General features: G+C 39.2%; 1 protein-coding gene and 1 long non-coding RNA gene across 10 annotated transcripts in view; one reads left to right on the forward strand and one right to left on the reverse strand.

Annotated features, from left to right (window-relative positions):
• LOC143435267 (uncharacterized) lies at positions 1-25,181 on the reverse strand. Its single transcript, XR_013105404.1, has 3 exons — positions 25,045-25,181; positions 5,617-5,748; positions 1-2,641 (listed from the first exon to the last, which is right to left on the reverse strand). It is a non-coding gene; the product is annotated as an uncharacterized LOC143435267 (long non-coding RNA).
• Positions 1-25,541, forward strand: part of Cep85l (centrosomal protein 85L) — a 114,183-nt gene that overhangs the window by 17,537 nt on the left and 71,105 nt on the right. For 7 of the 9 annotated variants that reach the window (XM_076916909.1, XM_076916906.1, XM_076916905.1 and 4 more), the window contains 2 exons: positions 7,271-7,429; positions 24,502-25,286. In XM_076916909.1, coding sequence (XP_076773024.1) covers positions 24,576-25,286 — 711 coding nt within the window. In that variant the 5' untranslated portion in view covers positions 7,271-7,429; positions 24,502-24,575. Of the gene's footprint in view, positions 1-622; positions 762-7,270; positions 7,430-23,928; positions 24,056-24,501; positions 25,287-25,541 lie in introns of those variants that run through there. The other 2 variants (XM_076916908.1, XM_076916911.1) reach the window with 2 other exon arrangements.

A 25,541-nucleotide genomic window follows, 5' to 3' on the forward strand; every position in this document is an offset into this window, starting at 1 on the left:
CCTGTTTGTGCTGCCTGTATAGGTGTGGGGCTCTCCACTGCCACAGGGTTGACCTGCCAGTGTCCACACCCGTAAGGAAAATTTACTTTCCCTCCTCTGTATTAAGAATGTTTTTCTATATGGTTTAATGCTCTGTTGTGTGTGAGAGACTTTTTATGTCTTTTGACCTATTTGAGACTACTTTCCATAGTTCTTAGGAATTTTCATCATCAGCTCTTTAACTGTTTTAAATTATGTTTTAAAAGCTATTTTGGTAAATATTTACTGGTTTTAAAAATAGATATGTAAATGCATTCTGGATTAAGGGGTAGTTGAAAATATCTTGGATTTTAAAATAAACAGAACTTCCTAACAAAGTTCTTGTTTTAGTCCTTCTTCTAAAGGGAAGGATATTTTTGTAGGTGTAATTGTGAGTCTTCCAAACTTCTAATTTTATTTAGTGAACATTTATTGGATATCCAGTGCTTACAATGACTTCATTTGTTGACACTTTGCCTGAGTGCACAGGTCTCAGGCTAGTTGGGGACACTTAGATAAAAAGGTTGTCATTCACTTTTCAGTTTGGTGAAGCAGAAGAAAGTCATATGTGTGAATTAATATACTTTAGAAAATGGTGTGCTGGAATTTAAACCTCATTTTGGGAATGAGGAAAGTCATTTAATCTAATGGAAGAACGAGGAAGAAAGAGCAATTAAGTCTTTTAAAGAACTCAGGGAAGAAGTTGGAGTTACAGAGTAGATTCATCTTTGTGCAGGGAAGAGGTAAGTAAGTGAGCCGCGCTGTTCTGGTTTGCGAGGGAGCTAGATGGTCAGGGAGGCTGGCGCTGCAAAGACTTAGAGAATGAGGCTTCCAGTTGGTGAAGAATTCCTGAACAGGAGTTTACTTGCCGTGCTCTCGGGAACCCATAGGCTGTGTCAGCTGGAGACTGACACAAGCACACTTGATTCCAACTTTTGATAGAAGAGTAGCAGCTAGTTTGGCAGAGTTACTCTATTAGAAGCGGAGATGCCTGGGACTGATTATAGGTATCCAGTGGGAAAGTATGATTTGTGACGTGGTGGGAGTGGATATGGTATGTTATAGTTTCTATTCAGAGATGCCCTGAGGAGTTCCAGATTGCTTGGCTGTATAGGTTATTCCAGAGGCTGATTCTTGGGACTGTGCCGTAGATTGATTTCTGTGGATGAGAAGGGTTAAGAGAGTTGAAGGCCACTGCCTGAACCTCATGACAGTGTACTTTGTTTAGCAATTCAGAGTTGTTCAAAAATGTACGGTATTTTTACTTATGTGGAATAGCTCCAGTACACTTTGATATTTTCCCCCATTTTGTTTAAAAATATTGGTGTCTGAGTTGATATTAAGACCCATCAATGGCAAGCAGCTTGTATTTTGAAAAATACTGTGGTGGAGGTGGAGACAGGATGATTAAGAATTCAAAGAGTTCAAGACCATTCTCAGCTGCATAGTGAGTTCCAGGCCAGCCTGGGCTAATAAGGCACTGCCCCCTCCTCCAGTCTGTAATTTATTTTTATGATTTATACTGCACATCCAGCTTTCAATGGTAACTTGTATATTTCCTTTATCATGTGCTATGCTTGTTTTCTGGGGTTTAGTGTTAACAGTTGAGGAGAAAATTCATTGTATCCTAAGTGTAGTTACAAGTACATACATTATGAAAGATTTGGTACTGATGCATTTATTTGATTTATTTGTGCTCAAACTTCAGGAAAAAATACAGTAGGTGACTTTTCTGTATTACAGTGAGAGAAATACAGTTTTTTTTTTTTTTTGTTATCCTCAGGTATTTCCAGAAGTTGAAATCAGTATTGAAAAAAAAATGAGACATAAGCTCTTCTTTTCCAGTGCATAGAGTCACTTAGAGCAGAGTGTCTGTCTTGTGATGGAGGAGTCAGAGCCCCGCTGATACTCTTGTCTCTGTCTCCCCAGTACTGGGCAGTATGTGGGTTGTGACTGGCTTTTGTGTAGGAGCTCGGGCCTGAGTTCAGGTCTTCATGCTGTGCAGCAAGGACTTTACTGATTGTATTAGTCAAGGTTCTCTAGAGTCACAGAACTTAATGAATGTCTCTCTATACTAAGGGAATTTGCTGGAATGACTTACAATCTGCAGTCCAACTAACCCAACCATGGGCAGCTGTGAATGGGAAGTCCAAGAATCTAGTAGTTTCTCAGTCCCACAAGGCTGGGTGTTTCAGCTGGTCTTGTGTATAAGCCAGATTCCAAAGAAGTAGGTTTCAACAGATGTGCTGTTGTGCACACAAGTGAAGAAGAGAGGGCCTTCTTTCTTCCATTGTCCTTATGTAGGCCTCCAATAGAAGGTGTGGCTCAGGTTAAAGGTGTGTACCACCACTCCTAGATTTGGAATTTACTCTGCCCCAGGCTGGCCTTGAACTCAGATATGGTTGCTACTGTTTTTTCTTTAAGTTTGAAATATAGTTCCCACCATTGGCCTTCAATATTCTCTGATCTCCCAGGAAGGAGAGTATCTGGAGAGGTTTCAGTGGTTGAAGGTACTGGTGAATTACTAAGCCAATTGCTGATATTTAAAAGATTCATCCTTATGCTTCTGCTCCTCTAGAACCACTCCTGGTGTCAACTTCTGTCTTAGTTGGGGTTTCCATTGCTGTGAAAAGACATCAGAACCAAGGCAACTCTTATAAAGGGCAACATTTAATTGGGGGCTGGCTTACAGGTTCAGAGGTTCAGTCCATTATTATGATGGGAAGTAAGACAGCTTCCAGGCAGGCATGGCACTGGAGGAACTGAGAGTTCTATATCTTGTTCCAAAGGCAAACACAAGACTGGCTTCCAGTCTTAAAGCCCACTCCCACAGTGGCATACTTCCTTCAACAAGGACCTCCCAATCGTGCCACTCTATGGGCCAAGCATATTCAAACCACCATACTGACTGAGCCATCTCTGTAGATATTAACTTTATCCATTTTTGTTTTCAGGTTATTTTGTGTGTATTCATGTACAATTTTGTATTTTTGACAGTCTCATAGATATCTAAAATGTATCTGACCATTTTCACCTCCAGTTCCTCCCTCCCACTAGTATCCAATAGACCTCTAACATGTGCCTTTCCCACCTTCATGTCATCTTTTTCTATTTTATAACCCACTGGGTCCACACATGGGCAACCCACCAGTTGCCACTTCCCAAAGAAATACGTCTTCTCATTCTTTAGCAGCCATCAACTGCCAATAACCCCTCAGCTCTTAGCTTAGGAGTAAAGCCTCAGGAACCCTTCCCCCATTTATGCTAGGGTTGGTGATTGACTTAGTTTTCTGCAGCTAACTATAGCTGCTGTGATTCATGAATGCAGTGATGGTGCCATGCCTGGAAACCAGTGTTTCACCAGTTTTGTATTTCTAAACACTTGAATTTCAGTAGTTTGATTAACTTTTGAATATATCCATTTATATATTCATAAGAGCAATAACTTCATCACTTAAGTGCTAAAGTCTTAGGATATTCTTTATGGAAACCTTACTTACTGGCCTCTTCTGAAATGGCTTCTTATGGTAAGCATTTTTTTCAAAGGAAATAAGGCATTTTTCAAATTAACTAAATTTAATCGTAGTAATTTAAAATAAAATAAGAGCACGACAGTCAGACCTGTCACCAGCCATCTTGACAGCTAGAAAAAGTTCTCAGCAGCGTTTGGGTAGGATTTGTTCTGGTCCCTTTGTATTTTCTTCATTCTATTCTAAAACCAGACTAAAGTAAGTGGGCTTTGCCCAGCCAGTCTTACTGCCCAGAGGGATACAGGGACTGGTGACTGGTGTGATGTGAGTTCTAGACAACTTAAAATCTGAGGTTGCAAATTTCCTCTGAGTCAAATTTATCCTACTTAAACTGACAATGTAAGCATTTTAGATCCTTATTAGTATAATACTACTGGCTTTTGCATTTATTTCCCTATTTATGTGTGTACATTTGTATATGTGTGAGCACACCCAACCCATCTCAGATGCAGAAGTCAAATGATGGCTTATGAGAATTGGTTCTCTCCTTCTACCTTGTGGGTTCTGGGGATCAAACTCAGGAGGTCAGGTGTGCTGGCAAGCGTCTTTCCTTGCGAAGCTATCTGGTCAATAGGCAAAGTTCTGTTTCATTCACCCCTTATATCACTGAAAATATTGGTTAAAGAACTGTCTTTTGTCTAGAGATCCACTCTTTTGGGAGTAGGGAGTTAGGAGTTGGGGCCAGGTATGGTTTCTCTGTATAGCCCAGGCTGGACTGGAACTTGCAAACTTTTCTTCTGATACTCCTGCCTCAGACTGGCAAGCTACTAGGATTATATCATGCCCAATTTTGAGTTCCTTTTTCTTCTTCTTTTTTTTTTTTTTTGTAATGCAATTAACACTATCTTTAGGAGTATATGGTGGGTATTTTGTTCTTTGTTCCAGTGTCTTGGCTAGGCTGTCTTGAATTTCACATTAATTATATCAGTGAGCTTGGATTTTTTTTTAATCTTTTTAAAATCCATCTGTGTATTTCTTGGGTTGTATTTCTCTTCATCTAATTTTTACTTTTTGAAGTGGCATCGAAATATATTTACAATCTTTTTAATGCTTTTAGGTGACAGTTGACAACTTCACTTATTTCATAGTGGCCTGTTTTTGTGTTCTCGAATACAAATTCGAAGTGTAGCCTGTAAGGTTGCAGGCTACTGAAGGAAATGATGAGGTTATGTATCTAAGCAACTGATTAAGTAGAGGCCTTAATCTACACAGAAAGTCGCTAATGTGGTAGCTGGATCTGACGTAATAATGCTGAATACATAATAGGGACTGCCTTCAAAGTTCATCTTTCCCTGTACTAGTGACATGCTACGTGTAGTTGAAGCTCAGTCAGCTGACAAAACAGAAGGATAATGATTCTCTACAGTATATGATGCTAATGAGCATGGATATTTGGCAGGAGTACTTGTGATATTTTAAATTTATGACAAGCTAATCAGAATATAACACATTTTAAGTCAAGGAACACTCGTATTCTTTTGTTATTCCAAGATACCAGTCAGAGTTTCTAGAAGTGAAGGTACAATGTTTTAGACTTCTTCTTCTTCTTATCTTTTATTGTAGATTTTAAATATTTTAGTATATGCTAGACTACAGGTATTGAGGTTGCAGTCATTTGCTCTGGGAGTCTGTTGAACAGGTAATATTGAAGTACAGTGAAGGAAAGTGTAGATTCTGCTCATTGTTCTCTTAGAGTGTCCCTAGTGTTTTCCAAGGAAACAGACCCAGTAGGAGATGATGACTCTGGAGCTGGCTTAGATGCACACTGACAAAGACCCCAGATCTGGTGAGCTGGCAAGCAGGAGACTAAACTTGCTGAGGATATTGTTCTGGTCTTAGCTACAACGCTCAACACCCAGGAAGGACCTAAGCTCCAATTCAAGTCCAAACAGGAAAAGCCAGTGTTTTAGTTCAGGGGTCAACAGGCATGAAAAAAAGTTCCCCAATTAAGTTTTTTGTCTGTTCAAGCATTTAGCTGATTGGATAAAGTCTGCCCACATTGAGGACAACAGAGTCATTCACCATGTCTACCAATGTAAATGTTACCCCAAACCAAGAATATCCTTACAGAAATGTTTGTCCAGGGCCAGTAGATGGCTCAGCAGGTAAAGGCATCTGCACCGAAGCCTGATGACTTGTGTGTGTTCCCCAGGACCCACATGGTGTAAGAGGAAGCAATCCCAGCTAGTAGTCCTCTGACCTGCACGTAAACACAGTGGTTTGTGGTTCATGCACTTGCACACTTGTACTCATAATCTTTTTCTCTTTCTATAACTAAGTGTAATAAAGTTTGTTTTAGGAAATGTTTGTCCAAATGTATAAGTACCCTAATGGCCCAGTGACACAGTCAAGTTTACATACAAAATTAGCCATGACTCACATTTGACCTTGTCCAAGATTGCTCTACCATACAGTTAAACTGAGACTGTTTTACTATGGAAGAAGAGAAGAAGACATTTAAATGACTTGTCTTTCTAATCCTCAAAAAAAAAAAAAAAAAAAAAAATCCCCTTAGTAAGATGTTTAGGAAGTATCATAATCATAATCACCTTGACTTGTTGTTACATACTTTAGGATGACAATCCTTTCTTCCAAACAGAGGAATGAATGAACAGGCTAAGTCATTTATTATGAATCAGTTGAACTTTGAGACTGTTTTACTATAATAGCTAGAATTTTAGCAAAAGCTAATTGTTTTCTGTTCTGACTCTGTCATGAGTTTTTTGTTTGTTTGTTTGTTTGTGTTTGGTTGGTTTTGATAGTGGATAAGTACATAGAAACATATCTAATTTTGAAAGTGTAAAATCCAGTGTCAAGCTTTGCAGCTTTGGAATGGCTGTTCTAACTGTATAAATGTTCACTGAGATCTATAGAGTTTGGGTTGGGTTAACGTACATTTTAAATTTGTTTTTTACTTGAAACATTTAAATGAGGTTTTAGGAAATGATTTAGCAAAAGATAATTAAAGAAACAAAAAAATTCTTTTAAAAATAAAATTGTATTTAAAGTGGCTAGGTTATAGTAGAAGCTTTCTTTTTGAGTCTTTTGTGATGAGCTCATTCAGTTTCTTTTGGTCATGTAATAGGACTCAGCTAGACCTTCCCTAAAGTCCAGCTACAGCTAAGGCCTGTATGTGGAATCAGAGGTGTTTGCCTGAAATATTCTAGGACAGATTGTTGACATTTGAAGATGTGATTTAGCATTTCTGCTTTCTTTTTTTGTCTACTTTTGAGAACCTTTCTTTAGTAGTCCAGGTGGGGCTCTCCCTCCTTGTGTGGTTGAAACTGTCCCTGAGTGCTTTGTCTCCTGCCTGCATTTCCCGAGTGCTGGGATTATGGTTGTGCACCAGCACATAAGGCCAAATTGGATTTTAGTTTTTTATTTTTTTGAGACAGGGTCTCACTAGATATTCCTGGTTGTCCTGGAACCTGCTATGTAGACTAAGCTGTCTTCAAACTCAGAGATCCGTTAGATCTGTGTGTCTCTGCCTCTGAATCCTGCAATTCCAGACACACTATCATTCTCAGCCTCAGATTATGATTTTAAGTCAGACAGCAGTCCATCTTTAGCAATTCAGGAACTTGAAACAGAGAACAGCTCTGCAGTCAGAATAACAGAGTCTGCATTCCCTTGTCAGCACTGGGATAGGTAGTTTAGTTATTGAAATTTTTTTTCAGACAGATGTTGCACATGTCTTAATTGTGTATTTTTTCCCCTTACAGGCTCGGATTATTCATCAGCATGGTTACCTGGTAATGAATCATTATGGCAGGCCACAGCTGTTCCATCTAACCATCGAAATAACCATATCAGAAGACACAGTATAACGTCTGATAGTGGAGATACTGGCATTGGCACTTCCTGTTCTGACAGCGTGGAAGGTAGGCTAATGGAGAATGGTGTGAATGAGGTTCTTCAGGAGACAGTTCTGAAGATAAGAAGTTAGTGTTTATGTTGCTGGTAATATTCAGTATTGCTATATATTAAATATCAAATTCTCTGATTATATTCTGTTTCCCCCTGCATTCAAAAAAGATTTTTTTTTCATTTATGTGTATTTTCAGAGCACCGGTAAAGTTGATTAAAGATGAAAGTGATTTTCTATATACTCCTTACCCCACACATATACATCCTTTCTTATTATCACTGTTCAACCAGAGTAGTACCTTCATCATAACAGATCGACTTTTACTGCCACTTATTGATATATTACTTACTTTCTGTTTCTTTGAAAAGGCCTCATGACTAAGGCAATTTCTGAGAGAAAGAGTTTACTTAGGGCTTACAGTTTTGGAGGGTAGCGTGTATTACGGGGGAGCAGAAAGAGTTTACTTAGGGCTTACAGTTTTGGAGGGTAGCGTGTATTACGGGGGAGCAGAGTTATGGGCAGTGAGCTGCTGGAACACTGGCTGAGACCTCACATCTTGAGCCTTAAATAGGCAGCAAGTGCACTGAGAAGGGCTGGAGTCTTTTGATACCCTCAGGCCTGTTCCAGTGACTGACTCACCCTCCTGTAACAAGACCATCCCTTCCCAAACAGTTCTACCAAGTATTCAAACGTTTGAGCCATTGTCATTTGAATGTAGCACAATTACACTTGGATGGTTAATTTTCATTGTACTTTCAGAGGATTTTTAATTATCTATGAGATACACATCTAAGGGGGGGGGGCAGATCTTGGAAGGTGTTTTCAGTATAGTTTAACTGAGGTAGGATGACCTGGGTACTAGAATCAGTTTTTTTTTTTTTTTTTTTTTTAAAGGAAAGAAAAACAGTCATATGAGGATAAGAACATGAAAGACAATTCTGGGAATTATCAGATTAATCACTTAAACAGTTGTTAGCATCTGGGCATGATGGCCTATCTTTAATCCCAGGATTTGAGAGACACAAGCAGGCAGATATCTGTGAGTTCCAGGTAGTCATGGGCTGCATAGTAAGATCTTGCCCCATTACCCTGAATTGTTAAATTTGTTAGAAGGCCCTAAGTAGCTATAGTCTAAATCACCATATCAGAACAATCTAGGAGACCCCAAGAGTCCTCAGAATGGCTTGGGTGCTGCAGTTCCAGCTGTGCAAGGCTGCTGTTGTGAAGTTCCCATTTATATAGTCAATGTCTATGCAAATCAGCGGGGAAGAGTCACCTTTATTTCCTTGAAGGTTTTAGAGACTGTCTAAATCCAGGATGTTGGGAAGCCCATTCCTCCGAAGGCCTTAGGGAAAAGACATTGAGTTTCCTGGCAACCTATGGTGTCCTTTCTGATATTTGTCTCCATTTCATGTCCCCTTTGTCTTTAGATCTTGCTCTTTCTTTTCCTTATAAGGTAAATGGCATTTGAAAATACCAGTCAGTAGCATTTGTTTCTGCCTAATTCTATCTGATATATTAATTTTGATTTCATCTGCAAAAAACCTGACTTTCAAATGAATTTATATTTACAGGTGTGGGGGTGGGGAGGAGAACAGACACATAAGTGAGTGAGAGAACAATTTTAGTGTATCTTAAGTATGATATGACATATTAACAGACACTGTTCAATCCATGACATTTTATACAGCTTATGAGGTTAAACAGAGAAGCATAAAAAGTACGAGAGAGTAGTTTGAATTCAATTGAATTTAAAAATAAAGCAGGGGCACTGGGCTTGTAACTTTTAACAGTGTTTTTGGTTATCCTCATTAATAAACTTCACAAGTTATTAATAAATATACTGTGTGGCAAAGGTAACAGATCAGGGATTTAGAAGATGCAGAGTAAATGCTGTTTTCTTTTATTTAATATTTTATTTACATTTAAGATGCCATCCCCTTTCCCCATTTCCACTCCCTAGAAAACCCCTGTCCCATGCCCTCCCTTTCCTTTTTGCTTTTATACATTTTTTAAAATGTTAATCAAGGATTTATAAGTTTGGTAATGCTCAATCAGAACCGTAACCCAATACCCAACCTACATATAAAAACCATCTTTGACTGGTGAACATCTGACCTGTGAACATCTGCCTCCATGCCCCCTCTCTCTTTCTCTCTCTCATCACCTAGCTTCTCCTCTCCTTCATCTTCTCTCCTTACTCCATCTCTTCCTCTCAATACTCCTTCCCACTTAGCTCCTCCTAAATATCACTCTCCCTGTTAAAGTAAAACTTTTATCTCAAAACACAATTAGAGCATACTTATTCCTAATTGTACCAGTGAGGTACAAGATAGTCCTAATACCCAGTCCATCCTTTTGTTGACTAACCAGAACCTCTGTCATCTCTTCTAACTAAAACATTTAGTTCTGAACCTGGCTTTTTTTCTTGGCTTTAGAATGAATGTTAGCTGAAGACCATCCACTCAGATCTTTTCTCTCAAAGTAAATAGCCAAGATTGACTATGAGACTATAGGTCTTCAACCCCGTCAGAAATCCAGAATGACTGAGTTAACTGAAATTTTGGGAAGCACTAAACATAGCTTCTAAAACTTAGCCAATTAATAGAGACCGCTGAACACCTGAAAAGCCCCTATACTACCGAACGTTGGAGCATCAAATCTTCAGCCTTCTGGCCCAGAGTCATCTGACAGACCTTAGTGATGCAGGATTATTAAGGGCTGATTACTCTGTCTAGGCAGATATAATCAGTTGACTATTCTGCATGTGTGTCCTTTTCTGGACAGTAATTTGTCTGTAGATGGAAAGAGGCAGTTCTTGCCTAGTGGCTGTCACCACACAACTGGTGTAACTCCAAGGATGCTCAATTTCTTCTTAGAATCCACGACAGGAAGCTGTCAGGAGCAGACAGGTCTCTAATCAGAATGGACATTAATATATAAATATTTGTAGCATCAATTCTATGGACTTCTGACGTTTTGAAAACCAACTATCCATGTAAGGTAACCTGGACTGTTGTCTGTTCACTCCTCTCAGCTATTTCTAAATAAAATATGGGAAACCTCCTAACAATAAACTCAAAGCCATGAATTTGTTATAGTCTCTTAACTCATAGGTTAACCATCCCAAATCAGTTAAAAAAGTTAAAGAAGGACTGGGTCTAGGCCTTGTATTCCTAAATGTGTTATACAGGCACAATGCCCATGAGAGTATCAATATTCATCTCACTTTTATATTAATAAGAAGCTCGTACCAATGAAAACCTTAAATTTGAAATCAAAGTAAATTTTGTACCATTTAAGAAATTATAACTTCATCTTAATAATTATACAGATTTCTACCAATAGGTTATGGCTATGCAATAAGTCCTAGCTAATCCTCCCTGTTCCAACAAAACCACTACTTTTCCCTAGAAAGACAGACCATTATTAACCATATTAGTCGCGGTGACTCTTCTTTAACTTCTTCAAGCTGATTAAGGGCGTTGAGATATTAGAAGAGGGGTTGGGGGAAGAGTAAGTTGATAAGACTCTGATGCTGTGTCTTCACTGAATCCAGATGGAATTCCAGGACATCAGAGGTTTGGGCAGGTCTGCTCAGTATGCTTGATGAGTAGATAACACCAAGGCTGTGTATTCTGCAATATACAATTCTCAGAACAAGTTTTAGTATCAAGAAAAAAAAAATTTTTCCCCCTAGGGGGCTGACATTTTTTTAAAGATGTTGGTTCTAACAACTTTTCTTTGTTTTTTTTTTTTTTAAATTGGTTGTAATATTTACATTTCAGATTTTATCCCCTTACCCCACTTCCTCCCACCACCCAGAAACCTCTTATCCCATCCCCCTCCTCATGCTTCTATGAGGCAGTGACGGCACCTACCCCCCCACTATCCCCTCCCCGCCCTCACATTCCCCCCCCCACTCTGTGTTTATTTTTTTATGTGACCAAGAAATTCCTCTCCCGCCTATGTCCAACAAGGCCATCCTCCCCTACATATACTGCTGGAGTCTTGGGTCCCTCCCTATGTGTTCCCAGGCTGGTGGTTTAGACCCTGGGGGGCTCTGGTTGTTTGGTATTGTTGCTTTCCTCCTGGGGTCACAAACTCTTTCTGCTCCTTCAGTCCTCTCTCTAAGTTCTCTATTGGGAAACCCCTGATCATATCAGTGGTTAACTATGACCATCGTCCTCTGAGTGTGTTAGTCTTTGGCAGACCTCTAAAAAGACAGCTATATCATGTTCCTCACATTATGCACTTCCAACCATCCTCAACAGTGGATGTACAGCTTAGGTGGCTGTACATGGGATGAATACCCAGGTGGAATGGTCTCCTGATGGCCCCTCCTTCAGTTTCTGTCCCATGTTTTGTTTCTGTATTTGCTCCCTTGAGCATTTTTGTTACTAGTTCTAAGTAGAACTGAGGCATCCCCTCTTGGTCTTCCTTCTTCATGAGCTTCATGTGGTCTGTGGGTTGAGTCTTCGCTAATCCTAGCTTTTGGGCTAACATCCGCTTAACAGTGAGTAAATACCCTGTGTGTTCTTTTGGGATTGGGTTAACTCACTCAAGATGATAATTTCTAGATCCATCCATTTACCTAAAAATTTCTCGAATTCATTATTTTTAATAGCTGAGTAATACTCCATTGTCTAGATGTACCACATTTTTTGTATCCTTTCCTCTGTTGAGGGACATCTTGGTTCTTTCCAGCTTCTGGCTATTATAAATAAGGCTGCTATGAACGTAGTGGAGCATATGTCTTTATTATATGTTGTAGCATCTTCTGGGTATATGCTCAGGAGTGCTATAGCTGGATCCTCAGGTAATGCTATGTCCAGTTTTCTGAGGAACCGCCAGACTGATTTCCAGAGTGGTTGTACCAGCTTGCAATCCCACCAGCAATGGAGGAGTGTTCCTCTTTCTCTGCATCCTTGCCAGCATCTACTATCACCTGAGTTTTTGATCTTAGCCATTCTGATTGGTGTGAGGTGGTATCTCAGTGTTGTTTTGATTTGCATTTCCCTGATGACCAAGGATGTGGAACATTTCTTAAGGTGCTTCTCAGCCATTCGAGTTTCCTCAGTTGAGAATTATTTATTTATCTCTGTACCCCATTTTTAATAGGGTTATATGGTTGTCTGGAGTATAATTTCTTGAGTTCTTTGTATATCTTGGATATTAGCCCTCTATCGGATATAGGATTGGTTAGGATCTTTTCCCAATCTGTTGGTTGCCGATTTGTCTTATTGACAATGTCCTTTGCCTTACAGAAGCTTTGCAATTTGATGAGGTCCCATTTGTCAATTCTTGATCTTAGAGCATAAGCCATTGGTGTTCTGTTCAGGAACTTTTCCCCTGTGCCTAGGTATTCAAGGGTCTTTCCCACCTTCTCTTCTATTAGTTTCAGTGTATCTGGTTTTAAGTGAAGGTCTTTTATCCACTTGGATTTGAGCTTTGTACAAGGAGATATGAATGGATTGATTTGCATCCTTCTACATGTTGACCTCCAGTTGAACCAGCACCATTTGCTGAAAATGCTGTCCTTTTTCCACTGGATGGTTTTAGCTCCTTTGTCAAAGATCAAGTGACCATAGGTATGTGGGCTCATTTCTGGATCCTCAGTTCTATTCCATTGATCTTCCTGTCTGTCTCTGTACCAATACCATGCAGTTTTTATTACTATTGCCCTGTAGTATAGGTTGAGGTCAGGGATGGTGATTCCCCCAGAAGTTCTTTTGTTGTTGAGAATAGTTCTCGCTATCCTGGGTTTTTTGTTGTTCCAAATAAATTTGTAAATTGCTCTTTCTATCTCTATGAAGAATTGATTTGGAATTTTGATGGGGATTGCATTGAATCTATAGATTGCTTTTGGCAAGATGGCCATTTTTACTATATTAATCCTGCCAATCCAGGAGCATGGGAGATTTTTCCATCTTCTGAGATCTTCTTCAGTTTCTTTCTTCAGACACTTGAAGTTCTTGTCATCCAGATCTTTCACTTGCTTGGTTAGATTCACTCCAAGATATTTTATATTATTTGTAACTATTGTGAAGGGTGTCATTTCCATAATTTCTTTCTCAGCCTGTTTATCTTTTGAGTATAGGAAGGCTACTGATTTGTTTGAGTTGATTTTATATCCAGCCACTTTACTGAAGTTGTTTATCAGGTTTAGGAGTTCTCTGGTGGAAGTTTTAGGGTCACTTAAGTATACTATCATATCATCTGCAAATAGTGACATTTTGACTTCTTCCTTTCCTATTTGTATCCCTTTGACTTCCTGTTGTTGTCTAATTGCTCTAGCTAGGACTTCCAGTACTATATTGAATAGGTAGGGTGAGAGTGGGCAGCCTTGTCTAGTCCCTGATCTTAGTGGGATTGCTTCAAGTTTCTCTCCATTTAGTTTGATATTGGCCACTGGCTTGCTGTATATTGCTTTTACTATGTTTAGGTATGGACCTTGAATTCCTAATCTTTCCAAGACTTTTAACATGAAGGGATGTTGTATTTTGTCAAATGCTTTCTCAGCATCTAGTGAGATGATCATGTGTTTTTTTCTTTGAGTTTATTTATGTAGTGGATTACATTGATGGATTTCCAAATATTGAACCATCCCTGCATTCCTGGGATAAAGCCTACTTGATCATGATGGATGATTGCTTTGATGTGTTGTTGGATTCGGTTTGCGAGAATTTTATTGAGTATTTTTGCATCGATATTCATAAGAGAGATTGGTCTGTAGTTCTCCTTCTTTGTTGGGCCTTTGTGAGGCTTAGGTATGAGCATAATAGTAGCTTCATAGAACGAATTGGGTAGTGTTCCTTCTGTTTCTATTCTGTGGAATAGTTTGAAGAGAATTGGTATTAGGTCTTCCTGGAAGATCTGATAGAATTCTGCACTAAAACCATCTGGTCCCGGGCTTTTTTTGGTGGGGAGGTTTTTAATGACTGCTTCTATTTTTTAGGGGTTATGCGACTGTTTAGATGATTTATCTGCTCCTCGTTTAATTTTGGTACCTGGTATCTATCTAGAAAAATGTCCATTTCATCAAGATTTTCCAATTTTGTTGAGTATAGGCCTTTGTAGTAGGATCTGAAGATTTTTAAAATTTCCTCTGTTTCTGTTGTTATGTCTCCCTTTTCAGTTCTGATTTTATTAATTTGAGTACTGTCTCTGCACCCTTTGGTTAGTCTGGCTAAGGGTTTGTCTATCTTGTTGATTTTCTCAAAGAACCAGCTCCTGGTTTTGTTGATATTTTGTATAGTTCTTTTTGTTTCAGCTTGGTTGATTTCAGCCCTGAGTTTGACTATTTCCTGCCGTCTACTCCTCTTGGCTATATTAGCTTCTTTTTGTTCTAACGCTTTCAGGTGTGCTGTCAATTTATTAATGTACGTTCTTTCCATTTTCTTTTTGTGGGCACTTAGAGCTATGATTTTTCCTCTTAGTACTGCTTTCATGGAGTTCCACAAATTTTGATATGATGTGTCCTCATTTTCATTTAAATCTAAAAAGTCTTTAATTTCTTTCTTTATTTCTTCATTGACCAAGTTATCATTGAGTAGAGCATTGTTCAGTTTCCACGTGTATGTGGGCTTTCCGTTGTTTTTGTCCAAGTCAAAGACAAGTCTTATTCCATGGTGGTCTGATAGGGTACAAGGGATTATTTCAATCTTTTTGTATCTGTTGAGGCCTGTTTTGTGACCAATTATATGGTCTATTTTGGAGAAGGTGCCATGAGGTGCTGAGAAAAAGGTATATTCTTTTGTTTTAGGATGAAATGTTCTATAGATGTCAGTTAAGTCCAATTGGTTCATAACTTCTGTTAGTTTCGTTGTGTCTCGGTTTAGTTTCTGTTTCCATGATCTGTCCATAGCTGAGAGTGGGGTGTTGAAATCTCCCACTATTATTGTGTGAGGTGCAATGTATGCTTTAAGCTTTAGTAAAGTTTCTTTTATGTATGTGGGTGCCCTTGCATTTGGAGCATAGATGTTCAGAATTGAGAGTTCCTCTTGGTACATTTTTCCTTTGATGAATATGAAGTGTCATTCTTTATCTTTTTTTGATTACTTTTGGTTGAAAACGATTTTATTTGATGCTAGAATTGCTATTCCAGCTTGTTTCTTGGGGCCATTTGCTTGGAAGATTGTTTTCCAACCTTTTACTCTGAGGTAGTGTCTGTCTTTTTCACAAAGGTGTGTTTCCTGTATGCAGCAGAATGTTGGGTCATGTTTGTGTATCCAATCTGATAGTCTATGTCTTTTTATTGGAGAATTTAGTCCATTGATATTAAGAGATATTAAGGAAAAATGAATGTTGTTTCCTGTTATTTTTGTTATTGGCGGTCGTATTATGTTTGTATAGCTACCTTCTTTTAGGGTTGTTAGAAGATTACTTTCTTGCTTTTTCTAGTATGTAGTTTCCCTCCTTGTGTTGGAGTTTTCCACCAATTATCCTTTGAAGGCCTGGATTTGTGGTAAGATATTGTGTAAATTTGGATTTTTCATGGAATATTTTGGTTTCTCTATCAATATTGATTGAGAGTTTTGCTGGGTAAAGTAGTCTGGGCTGGCATTTGTGTTCTCTTAGGGTCTGGATGATATCAGTCCAGGATCTTCTGGCTTTTATAATCTCTGGTGAGAAGTTTGGTGTAATTCTTATAGGTCTGCCTGTATGTATTACTTTACCTTTTTCCCTTACTGCTTTTAGTATTTTTTCTTTGTTTTGTATATTTGATGTTTTGATTATTATGTGATGAGAGGTATTTCTTTTCTGGTCTAGTCTATTTGGGGTTCTGTAGGCTTCTTGTATATTTAAGGACATCTCTTTCTTTAGGTTAGGGAAGTTTTCCTCTATACTTTTGTTGAAGATATTTACTGGCCCTTTAAGTTGGGAGTCTTCACCCTCATCTATACCTATTATCCTTAGGTTTGGTTTTCTCATTGTGTCCTGGATTTTCTGGATGTTTTGGGTTAGGAGCTTTTTGCATTTTGCATTTTCTTTGACAGTTGTGTCAATGTTTTCCATGGTGTCTTCTGCACATGAGATTCTCTCTTCTATCTCTAGTATTCTGTTGGTAATGCTTGCATCTATGACCTCTGGTCTTTTTCTTAGGTTTTCTATCTCCAGAGTAGTCTCCTTTTGAGATTTCTTTATTGCTTCTACTTCCATTTTTAGATCCTGGACAGTTTTGTTTAATTCCTTCATCTGTTTGGTTGTGTTTTCTTGCATTTCTTTAAGGGCTTCTACCTGTTTACCTGTATTCTCCTCAAATTCTTTGAGAGTATTGTTTATGACCTTCTTAAAGTCCTCTAACATCATCATGAGAAGTGATTTTAATTCTGGGTTCTGCTTTTCTGATCTGATGTGGCGTTCAGGACTTGTTATGGTGGGGGAACTGGGTTCTGGTGATGCCAAGTAACTTTGGTTTCTGTTGTTTACATTCCTGTGCTTTCCTTTCGCTATTTGGTTAGCTGTAGTTCTACTGGCACTCACTGGTTCTGACTGGAGTCTGCCTTTCCAGTTATCTTGGTTGTATCAGAACTCCTCGGGGTATGGATGACTGTATGATCCTGAGCTCCAGGTGCTCTGGGTTCAGTGGCTCTTCTAGGATATTTCAGGATATGGAGTCTCCACAGTGGTAGACCAGCTAGGTGTTTGCTGTTCTGAATGTAGTTGCTCCTCTAGGATGCTTTGGGATATGGTGTCCCCTGCTCTACTGCTCTGTGGGCCGTGTCCTCTCTAGGATGCCTGCAGCTCTATGGTCTTTGACCTCTCTTGGGTGCCTCTGAAGCTCTGTGGTCTGTGATCTGTGAACTCCCTAGGGTGCCTCTGGACTCAGTTTCCAGAGGGGAGCAGATCAGCTGGGAGACTGCTTGAGCCACTGGTATCTGGGCCAGAGGCGGAAGGGGCGTGGTTCTCTGCAGGGGCAGGGTCTGGCTGCCAGGTGCCCTCTGGGGGGCCCCTCTACTGCCAGTTGTGCTTCTAAGGCCTAGGGCTGTGGGTGGGTTCTCCTACCTTCTGCTCTGAGATCCGTGCCCTCCCTAGGGTGCCTCCAAACTCAGTTTCCAGAGGGGAGCAGATCCGATGGGAAACTGCTCGAGCCACTGGTATCTGAATGTTGTTTTCTTAAGGTTGTTTTTAAGTTTGTTCTCTTCCTTAATTTTAAAAGTTCTAGTGTAATGCCTTCTCAGATAATGACTTGAAATCTAGAGAAAAATTATGTAGCTTTTGAAGGTTTGACTTAAAAGCTCAATAATTGTACAGTGAATTCCTTAAGCTCAAAAGAATATTATATTAATCAGAAAATTATAGAACTACCAGTTGGAAGCCTTCTTTCCTTAGTTTAGCTAAGAGAACTTTAAACATATCTTCTGTATACCTTAGGACTTGTGAAGACTGGGGTACCGTTGTCTTCACAAAAGTGACTAGCAGAACATCTGAACATTCTTCACTGAGAAGACTATAGTTTCCATAATTTCCCCAAACGCTTGGATTTTCCTGTATATTATTATTACTGTTATCATTGTTGCTGTTATTATTATCAAACTTTCATTGTTAGTTTGTGCTTTCACTTCTAACCTACTTCATAACTGTAGTTTTGCTACTTTAGTGAATCGTAATGTAAATATCTGATTTGCGGGATATTTGATACCCACCTAAAGGGGTCCTGACCTACAGGTTGAGAACCACTGTCCTAGAAGATAGTGTTATTTGTTTATTCTTTCTAAATGGGTAAAATTGTCACAATGTGAAGACAGGGAAAGTAGGGCAGAAATTTTAGGAAAGATAAGGAAATATGAAGAATTGTGACTAAGAACAAGATAGAACTAACTGATTGAAGACTGAATATGGATAAGAGAAGCTTGACATTTCTGTGGAAAATCAATCAGAATTGTGGCTTGAATGATGAATTTTCCTATCATGGTTTGGAAGAGAATGGCCTCATAGGCTCAGATGTTGGCACACTTGGTCTCTGGGGAGCTGCTTGGGTAGGGTTAGGCTTTGATGGTTCAAACCACGAGCCATGTCCAGTTCACGCTCTTGGCGTGGGCCTGTGGTCTAAGACGTGAGCTCTCCGCTTTCTGCTGCAGCCACCTTGCCTCTGCTCTGCCATCATGGACTCATCCCTCTGAAACAGTAAACCCAGAAAAACCTTCCTCTTAGGAGTTGCCTAAGAGTACTTATTTAGTAGAAAGGCTACTGTCTTTTCTGATGTGACACTTGATTCTTGGCATGGATTCCCTTGTCTGAGTTGTTACTGTGCCTTTCATGATTCTGTTGCATGAGAGCTATTGCTGTGGTGTGACTTTCCGTGTTCTTTGGCAGATGTCTCCAAGTCCAAAGGTTGATTTATAAATGTCCTTTATCATTATTAAATTTGCTTCATGGGATATCTTCTTAGGAAGGCCTAAAAATAACTACTATGGAGAATTGCTGTATGCTGTGAGTAACCTTGTATCAGAACACAGTCTATGGATTGATGTTTATAGTATAATGTGAGCTTTAAAGCACACTGTTTGCTGGACTGCTGTATAACAGTGTCATATGAAAGCTATGTATGTACTCTACATACTCACTCCTTGGTTCTGTAAATTGTCATCTATTAATCAGAAGCCTGTATTTTTATTATTTATAAAATTAATCTAAGCTTGCTTACCTTGTTTTTTTTTCTTCTTTTGGTATTGGGGATTGACGTAGGGCCTTGCACACATTAGGCAGTGTCTGACTGTTAGCTGTTAAAGCTAGTTTACCTGTGTTCAATATGTACTACTGAACATGTATAGAACAACCTCTAGAGTAGTAAGTTCCTTTTTCTACTCTGCGCTTTTTACTGTAGCCCCTACTTGAGAAGTCCCTCTCATGACATATTGCCATATTATTTTTTTAACTATAAATTTTGTTGAAATGTTAGAAAATGTAATCTTAACTTTTTTGAAAATTTCAAGTAAAATATTCTACAAAGTATTTTAATAAGCTTTCTTCAAGCCTTTTGTTGGTGGTATGTCTAAATAATACTATACCATGTTTTATAATTCAGAGATTTAACCTATTATAATTTACTTAGGGTCTAATTTATTCCAGTCATTATTTCTCTTCATAAGACAGTTATAGTTGAAGATTATCTACATACTAAATGCCAGTTTAATTTTTGAGTATAGATAAAACCACATGTATTAGTTTTTATTTTAATTCAGTGGTATGTTGCTTTAAATACTACATGTGTAAAGCCAGTCAACTAACATTGAACTGTCCCAAACAAATGGCGAGACTCTTGCTAGGTGGGTTTTTAGGCTGTTTATTCATCTGTAAAACAAAACAATACAGTATAACCTCACTTTGACCTTACTTTTAGTAGTCAGTTTTGGGTTATTGTTTAATAATACTTATAGTAAAGAAAGGTACAGATAGAGTCAGATTTTTGCTTTTGCCAATTGCCTGTGCTATTTTTTGGGGGGTGGGGATGATAGGCTTCTCCAGTTAATTTCATTTATTTTAAATAAACAGATCCAAAATAATTCATATCTTTATACGTTGTTTTTACTGACAATAGGCCAGTTAATACTTTGTGTTCCCAGATCATTCTGTATATTCCTATGATAAGATCACTTGATACATTGTTTTAATCTTACAGCAAAATCTTGTGCTCTCTCTGAGGTAAGAGTTTGCTTAGTCACTTATTTGCTTAGCTGTTACTTAGTGTCTCCTGTGTGTTAGATCCAGTGCTATCTAATTGTTAGAAATGAAGCAGCTATTTCTCAGGTTGTATATATATGGTTCACTGGAGAAGGTAGCAAGTATTGTAATATAGATAAGCAGTTTGGTAAATGAAGCAATGCTAGGAGGTAAGGACAGATGTTGTGCAGCAGGTGGCTGATGAAATATATAAACATCTGTCTTGTGTGTCACAGGAGAAACTCACAGAATGATGTTTATGCAGTCAGAAGATGGTAGGTGCTATCTGGGCAGGCTTAATAAAATGCAATATTGGTGGAGAGATCAGCTTGATCACAGTCTGGGAGTAAGAAGAGTACTGGGGTTTATGTGCTAATGTGAATGGTAGATCATAGAAAAGCTAAATTGGATGTCAAGAGAGTGTTGATGTGTTTGAATAGCAGTTGATGGTAACTTAATCATAAGAAGAGACAGAAGCAGCAGCAAATGAAATCACTCAGGCGATTAAAAAAAGACACACACACACACACACACACACACACACACACACCCCAAAACCTGAAAACCTCCAGCCTCCTGTTTTTGGGCAAGGTCTTATGTATCCCAGGCTTGGCTCAAACACAGTATGTAGCAAAGGGATTACAGGCATGGCTCATCAGTACTAATGGCTGTGAGATATCACAGTGCTTGTGGTCTTAATAGGAATGCAAACGCCTTCTACAAGCCAGGCATGGTAGCACACATCTGTGCAGACTTGCGAGCCTGAGGCAGGACGATTGTGAAATCTCACCAGAATGGGATACAAAGAAAGTTGAAAATAAGCTTCATCTATATAATAGCTAGACCTTATCTTAAAACCAACTGAACAGAAAAGCCATATATTTGCAATATAATATACTTAATACATGATTAAAATTTTAACTGTGAAATCCTGGTGTGAAATCTACCCATCTTAATTTGGAGCAGTTTAGTAATGTGTCCAGAGGTTGCAGTGTTCTAGTGGTGGACCTGACATTGCCCACATCTCACTCGACAGCCTTTCTTTTGAACCTCCACGTGCCTATATTTGCAAAGAACATGGAGTAAAGAAGGCTGGAGTATTGTCTAATGTTGTCTGGCAACACTGGATTGAGAAACAGCCCAGGATTCTCTTTTGAGTTCTATGCTTGGTTAGCTAAGATAATCTGTGGGTCTTAAGTTGGAAATGCCTATAGGTCAAAGCACACACAAAATATTTAAGAAAATTTACTTAAAAATGCAGCTTACTTTAAAATATTAATTTAAAAAAGGAGAGAATTACTTGTGGTGTAGAAATGTTTTCCCCATATGTTACAGTACCCTATGATTATGGCATTAGCAAAAATGTTAAAAATAAAGCTTGTTATCGTGTGTGAAAATGATTGCCCCATGATTAAAGTATTATTATAATTCATATTGGCTAATTATGCTACTACATTTTAAACTAGAATGTTTTGATTTGAGATTTTATTTTTAACTGAAAACTTATGGTTATTATCAGTTTGATCTAGGATAGAAATTTTCTTGCACTTAATTCCGTTTTGTTTTAGGAAGAATAGATCAGAAAAGATGCAGAGGAAGGGGAGGTTCTATATAGAAGACAGAATCAGCATGCTCACAGATAAAAATAACACAATTTTGAAACAAAGTTGAGATTTTGTTAAAACATCAGAAATGTTATCTGAAATTTAATTCACTTACATTGCTAGGTTATAGTGATGTCCTTAAATGGTCTTAGTGGCCATCACTGGCTCTTTTATGGTTTCCTGAGCATTTAAACCCTGTTCTCTGGTTTGTAAAAACACTGCTTCCCAGCTGGTTTCATATTTCACTGATGGAATTTAGATGTGAGCCAGGTTACATTGCAATAACTTCCATTTGAGATTTGTGACTACAATTCAGAGATTTAAAGCATACCAGGAACTGCCTTGTATTTATCTTTAATTAGATTTTTGGGGCAAATAATATTTTTAAAGGGTTAACATAGTTAACAGTTTATAGATGAATCTTTTGCCTCAGAAGTAATAGTCCGTCCCCTCAGATATTCATGCTATCAGATATTTGAGGCCTCATTTGCTTATTCATGTGTTGTATGTAGATGTTAAGGACATATGCATGTGTGTAAATAGACCAGCTTCTGATTTTTAGTTTTGAAGGTAATGAATTCCAAATGTTATAAGCTATAGTAAGCTTTAAGATAAAATACTTTCTTAAAACTGTGAATACTGGTTATGGTTATACTTGGAATATGTAAGCTTGAAGACTTTAGAACTGGAGTCATATCCAGGGGAATGGTATGATCAATAGAACGCTTAAGTGCTATTTCTGAGGTCTGTTTCACCAGGACCGATCACATTCTATTGGTGTAAGAGCCTCTGACTTTTTTGTGAGCTAAGGCTTGAGACTTCCTAGTAAGGAACTTCTAGGAGTACCTTCTGTCCTCAAGATCATATTCTACAGACACAATCTGTTTGTTGGTTGCATTCAGATTTATAGTGAATTCAAGGGTAGTGCTAAAAAAGTGGCCCCGTTGGTGAGATGAGCCCTGACTTCCCTGCAAGCATCTCACAAAACACACAAAGTGCTATACACCTGTCATTCTGAGAGGGGAAGGCAGAAGATCAGAGTTTGAGATCATTCTTGATGACAGGCTAGTTCCTGGGTTAAATGAGACCCTTTCTCAAATGGACAAAAGACATTAAAAAATTTAATCTGATACAGTGGCTTTTATCACCAATTGTTGATCTTTTATGCAATTGAGAAATACCAAGCTACTGAATGCTGATAAGAAAGTGGCACATTGCTAGTCCCCAAGAGGCAGCTAAGCCTAGTGATTAGGTTTCAGTGTCTTCAGTATCATAGAAAGTAGACCATCACCTGGTGTAGTATTCATACTTCTCTAACAATGTACTGAAGATATTTCAGTCTCTTGAGAATCATAAAAACACTTTGTAGAAATATGGCTCAGTAATAAAACTATGTTCCCTGAAGAGAAATTAAGACCTCATGGAAAGTAAAATGTAAAAACTGTGTTTTCCTTGGCCGGAGGGGATGGTGGGAGGGTCAGCCACTAGGCTTCAGACATGAAAAAGCATAAAGGATACTGAGAATATATAACATTGCCCCTGGAAACCATTGGATAGTCAACAAAAATCTCTGTACCAGAGTCGGGTTAAGTGGTCTAAGAAGTTACGTAGGTCCCTGGAAGGGTAGTCATTTTCTGTTGGGAACTGCTCAGCACTGTAATGGAACTGTGTTGCTAAAGAGACCTCACATGCGTTGGTCTCAGGATGCTGAGAAATCAAGCTGGAACTGGGACGGAAGCCTCCTTCGCACTTTTCAGCTCTCTAGTCTTAGACAGGCTGTAGACCCAAGTGCTACAGGACTGACAGGCCAGGAAAAATGTCCCTCCTGGTACAGTAGTGGCACTTCAGCAATAGGGGATCATGTGCTCTCTGATCAGTCTGTAGGCCTGCCTCACTGGAGGGAATCCATATCATCTTGGTCAAACACCTTTGGCTGGGGAGGGCAAGGGCCCTAGAAGGGAAGTTGCTGCTATTTTTCTGCTAAGTGGACGACATGTCAGCTTTGGTAAGAGAAGCCCCTGTTTTTGCAGTAAGAAGCAATCACTGCAGAGACCTAGAACTGGTCAGAGTGCTGAGAATAAGGGAGTGCTAACTACTCCACCATAACAGGAATTCTGTATTACCTACTTCAAGGCTCAGGGGATATTGCAGAATATGGGTGGAAAGGACATAAGAGCCAGAGAAGGAGTGGAGTGGATCGGAACACTCTTCAGAATCTGACATCACCATTGTACTCTTGATCTCACAGCAGTTGTTCCTAGCACAAGACCTGTACAAGATTGTGCCTGCAGCATTCTGTCATGGCTGGGGCTAGGAAGAGGAAGAAGGGCCAGTGAACATCCCTGCCCAGGACCTTTAGGCAGATAAAGGTAGCTAAGGGGACGACGGCTCATTAGACACCACTGCTCCCTGAGCTCAGCTTACTGTCCAGTTAGAAGAGGGAAAGGCATTTTCTTCAGTGGGTAACACAGATGAGGAGTGTGTGTGTGTGAATTATTCCTGTCCCAGAACCCTATAGCAGCAACCCTAAGGAAACTCACTTGCCCACCAAGAATAAATAGATATAGGCATGGAAGATGACTCTGTGGGAGCAGAGAGGGAACAGAAGAGAGAAATGGGGGTAGGGATCATGTTTGAAAGTATGTTGCCTTTGATAACCTTAAAGGCATAATGGTACTAGCAACCTCCTCATTTTGAGGAAGAACGTCAGAAATACACAGAGAAGCCATGCTCAGATGTTTACTTTGACATTTTGCATTTCATCTCATTTTTAACCTGTTGATTGAAACTGACTTGGCAATCTTTCTCATTTCAGATCATTCAACCTCAAGTGGCACGTTATCATTTAAGCCTAGTCGATCATTGGTCACTCTTCCCACTGCCCATGTGATGCCATCTAACTCCAGTGCGTCAGTTTTCAAACATAGGGAATCTCTAACATCAGATGGCTCTAAATGGAGTACTAGCCTCATGCAGTCACTGGGAGACCACAGCAAAGGGGAGCGGGACTCCTCCCTAGACATGAAGGACTTCAGGCCCCTGCGGAAATGGTCATCTTTGTCCAAACTTACTGCCCCGGATAACCGCACCCAGAGTGGCATTGCATTCATGCAAGAGTTGAGGAATGGCCTGGAGAAGACTGGGAAGGGCAAGGCTCTCACGTCGCACTTACGGACCTTTGGGCCTAGTTGCTTACATGACAGTATGGAGATGCTTAAGTTGGAAGACAAGGAAGTAAATAAAAAGCGGTCGTCAACGCTGGACTGCAAGTATAAATTTGAGAGCTGCAACAAAGATGTCAGAGTCTCTTCCTCTGCTCTCAGGAGACAGACTTTAGACATGACATACAGTGCCTTACCTGAGAGCAAGCCCATTGTGACAGGTTCAGAGGCTTTTGAGTCTCCAAAGTATTTAATGCTCGGCCAGCAGGCAGTAGGTGGAGTTCCCATTCAACCTTCTGTGAGGACTCAGATGTGGCTTACAGAGCAGTTACGGACAAACCCATTGGAAGGCAGAACCACAGAGGATTCTTACAGTTTAGCTCCTTGGCAACAGCCACAAACTGAAGAGTTTCAGCAAGGAAGTGAGACACCAATGCAGGTAAGGCTCACAGCCTAGTGTTTGCTTCCCCCCAGTGGATGGTTTTTTTATTGCAGTAAGTATATGACTAACATCACAGGTTAGAGGTCTCTCTCAAGATAATAAACGTAAGTGCTATAAAATCGACACATCGTGTTTAGAAAAACTTACAAATCCTTTGAGATAAGTTAACCTTAAACACTGTACTTAACTTGGCCTTTACTTTATCTCTTGTTAAGTAGGCATAAAAATTAAACACATTCAGTCTAATGAAAT

The sequence above is a fragment of the Arvicanthis niloticus genome, chromosome 20 (assembly GCF_011762505.2).
Source record: "Arvicanthis niloticus isolate mArvNil1 chromosome 20, mArvNil1.pat.X, whole genome shotgun sequence".
NCBI classification, from domain to species: domain Eukaryota; kingdom Metazoa; phylum Chordata; class Mammalia; order Rodentia; family Muridae; genus Arvicanthis; species Arvicanthis niloticus.